Source organism: Rattus rattus, chromosome 2 (assembly GCF_011064425.1).
Source record: "Rattus rattus isolate New Zealand chromosome 2, Rrattus_CSIRO_v1, whole genome shotgun sequence".
NCBI lineage: Eukaryota > Metazoa > Chordata > Mammalia > Rodentia > Muridae > Rattus > Rattus rattus.
This window is the reverse complement of record NC_046155.1, coordinates 9,094,114-9,098,004: the sequence shown is the minus strand read 5'-3', so window position 1 is coordinate 9,098,004 and position 3,891 is coordinate 9,094,114. Positions and strand designations below refer to the sequence as shown.

General features: G+C 50.1%; 1 protein-coding gene across 1 annotated transcript; it reads left to right on the top strand.

Annotated features, from left to right (window-relative positions):
• The first annotated feature begins 2,808 nt into the window (after nucleotides 1–2,808).
• Lrrn4cl (LRRN4 C-terminal like) lies at nucleotides 2,809–3,891 on the top strand. The gene has a single exon (XM_032895344.1). The coding sequence runs from the start codon at nucleotides 2,812–2,814 to the stop codon at nucleotides 3,538–3,540; it is 729 nt and encodes a 242-aa protein (XP_032751235.1). The 5' UTR covers nucleotides 2,809–2,811; the 3' UTR covers nucleotides 3,541–3,891.

Genomic DNA, 3,891 nt, shown 5'->3' with positions numbered 1-3,891 from the left:
GGACAAGTTTCAGAGTCAGTTCTCTCCTTCCACCACCATACGGGTTCTGCAGAGTCAAACTGTCATGGAAGATTCGTATCTCTGTATGAACCTTCATAAGTCTATACACCACACGTGTGCAGAAGCTCATACATACGGTCAGAAGACGGCAGATCCCCTGCTGCTGGACTTAACAGACAGATGTGGGCTACCATATTGGTGCTGGGAACTGAACCTATATCTGCTGTAAGACCAGGAAGCTCTCTTAACCACTGGGCCATCATTCCGGCCTTGGGTACCAGTTTTTATTATTGGTTATTTATGTGTATGTGTGCACTTCTCTGTATGTATGGACATGTGTGTTGCTGTCTCTCAGAAACAGAGGAGGGTGTCGGACCCTGGAACTGGAGTTACAGGTGGCTGTGAGCCTCCCCACATGAGTGCTGGGATCTAAACCTCACCCTCTGCAAGAACCGCCAACAGGCGCTCCTAACTACTCAGACATCTCTCAGCCCCCAGTGTGGTCCCTTTTTAAAGGGATGTGCATGTGAGTTTGGGTATCACTGGAGGCCGGAAGAGGGCCTCGGATCCCACTGGAACCGCAAATACATGGCTGTGAGCGAGCCACCGTCTTAGTTAGGCTGATGTGGCTGTGAGGAAGCACCATGACCAAAGAGCAAGTTGAGGAGGAAAGGGTTTATTTGGCTTAGGCTTCCATATTGCTGTTCATCAAAGGAAATTAGGACAAGAACTCAAACAGGCCAGAAACCTGGAGGCAGGAGCTGACGCAGAGGTCTTGGAGGGGAGCTGGCCTGCTCCACCTGGCTTGCTCAGCCTGCTTTCTTAAAAGACCAAAGAAGATCAGCCCACAATGGGCTGAGCCCTCCACCATCAATAGCTAATTAAGAAAATGCCTTACAGCCAGATGTTACGGGGCATTTTCTCAAGGCTCCTTCCTTTTAGAGATCTAATTTGTGTGTCAACTTGACGTAAGACCAGCTACCACGGCCACCACGTAGTGCTAAGAATTGAAATTACATCTTCCTGGATTACCAGCCAGTGCTCTTACATACTGAGCCATCTCCAGCCCCGTATTGCTTTCTTTAAAAGGATAGTATAAGAGCATTATAGGTTACATGGAGATTTAAGATTGACACAAATTATTTAGGCTATGATCTAATGTCCCCGATCTCTTGTACTAAGGCACTGAGCACCTATGATCCTGCTACTCAGCTAAGACAGGAATGCCCTTTGAGTCCAAGTATTCAAGCTTGAGTTAGACAATTACTTTTTCCTTCCTTTTTTTTTTTTTTTTTTTTTTTTTAAGTTTTAAACACTCTTAGAGGCTGGCCTCAAATACTTAGCAACTCTCCTGCCACAGATCCCAAGTACTGAATTATAAGCTTGTACCATCCCACCCCAGCTGGTAGGACTTGGGCTTCTTTTCTGGGCCAGGGTCTCGCTGTGTAACGCAGGCTGTTCCCTAGTGGTCCTGCCTCAGCCTCTGGTGCTGAGACACTCAGGCGTGCACCAACACTTTCACTGTAGCTCTTTCCATCCATAACCTAGGGAGGAAACCCTGTCCTGGCCAGTATGAGGCATTCTGCTCTACCATGTGATTCTCATCTCCCTCAGGGGAGAGGGCTAGGGTAGGGCGGGTCTGAAGAGCATCACTCTGAACTTTACCGCCCTCCCTTCTCTGTCCATTGGGAGGCAGAAGACAGGAAATGACTGCCATGAATGTGGTAGGATTTTTACCAAAACAGCTTTTTGTGATTTAGGCCCCAAGCCATCCACAGATGTTTTCCTGTCTAATATCAGCCAGGTGCCCTCCCTCCTCCGATAATCCTCCTCTCCCCATCCCTTCACATGACTGCAGCCTTTGGATTCTCAGTTCCTGGCTGCTTTCCACATTTTATTCCTCTGTCAGAACCCAGGCATCCTGGCCTCCAGCTGAAACCGCTGCATGTGGCTTCCCCTATGCCTGGCCCCGTGACTCAGTCCCTCTGAAGGAACCAGCCCTCTTCTTGGCACACAGGGGCTGCTAGGTGGTGACATCAGAGTTGAGTATAAAAGTTCTCAACCAAAATAGAATTGAAGATACAACCTGACAGTGCCCTGTGACAGGGATCTCTCCGCCTGATAGCCACGGATGTCTGGAGGCAGACTCACTGTGTCGAGGCCTACCCACTGGTGAGAGGCTGCTGTGGGTCCTGGGAAGAGGGTGGATGCACAAAGTGAAGTCTGAATTGCTTCGACAGGATTTGTACAAATGTAGGTTGGGAGTGAGGACTCCAGTGTCCTCCACTAACCCTTTCGTCCTTCTATCTCCTGTCTTCTCTCTGGAGTTCTGTGAATCTCACTAAGCATAGCCCTAGCTTGGTCATTGGTCTAGGGTGGCCGCAGACTCGACTTTCCTCCCTGAACTAAATGATTCCTTTCCTCTTCCTCTTTCCCCAGCACTTTTGTTTACCCATATGATGCCTGCTTCAGGCACTTTGCATGGTGCTTCCCAAACAGCTGTCTCTCCTGGGGGGCTGTACTTCATTATTTTTATCCCAAATGAAACAGTCATTTGTGACGCGCACTAATAATGCTAATGATTTGGAGGTGTGGACAGGAGGAGTTGAAGGGCAGCCTTAGACAAGCCTAAAACAAAACAAACAAAAAGCCCTAGAACACTGGCTTCAGAAGCCAATTGACAGTGACTGTATGTCTCAGCCCGCCTCTTTCTTTTGCCCAACTTGATCCTATGTCGTGTTTTCCACACAGGTCTTGTCCTGGAAGGCAAGGCTGAGCATTTACCCACTCACTCCTTCCCTTCCAGATTCCATGTTGGGCTCTCTTTCTCTTCTGTGGCTGGTGGCCATGACCACCTCCTTGGTTTCCCAAGCTCAGATAGTGACCATGGAAGACTACCAGGAAGGGGAAGAAGATGATGTGACAGGAACTACACCTTCCTTAGCTGTCCGTTGCAACTATGACCGTTGCCGCCACCTGCAGGTGCCCTGCAAGGAGCTGCAGAAGGTTGGGTCAGTAGCCTGCCTGTGCCCAGGGCTCTCCAGGGAAGACCAGCAGCCAGAGCCTCCTCGCCTGGTAGAAGTGCAAACAGTGGCTGAAGAAGGCTACGCAGTGGCTCACTGGTGTGCTCCCTTCTCTCCAGTCAGCCACTACTGGCTTCTGCTTTGGGAAAGCAACGGGGCTCCGCAGCAGAGTGCCTCTCTCAATGCTACAGTTCGAAGAGCAGAGGTGAAAGGACTGAAGCCTGGGGTTGCTTATGTCCTTTGTGTAGTGGCTGCTAATGACGCTGGTAAGAGCAATGTTCCTGGGGCAGATGTTGAGGGTCCTGAGAACTGGACTGGCCCTTCCCTTGGGCCCTGTCGCAAGTTTATCATGCCGCCTAAGCCTGTTACCCTGGTCCACGCAGCCGTGGGAGTAGGCACAGTCCTAGCTCTGCTCAGCTGTGCAGCCCTGGTCTGGCATTTCTGTCTTCGTGACCGGTGGGGTTGCCCCCGACGACGTCAAGGTACCAGTACTGCCCAAAATTCAGACGCTCTCTGAGGAGTGTCCCATCAACTACAAACAACTCTGGTGCAGTCCAGCCTCATCTGGAGAGCCCAACCCGCTCCCAGGAGGAGTACGGGGCTTGCTGCCACCTGGCACCAGAGACACAGCCAAGCCAGAGCATAAGCCCGGGCAGTTAGTCTCAGAACCGACATCTGCTTCGGTCCCTAACTAAATAGTCACTATGTTCCTTCCCTGTTGGGGATTAGAAAAGTAACAATTATTCCTTGGAGGTCAGATGAAAATGATTAAGCTTTATGGCCTTGAGGGGATAAAATTACAGACATTATATATGTACTTATATATAGCCAGTTAAAATGGAGCTATGTAAGGCCTGGCATGGTGGTT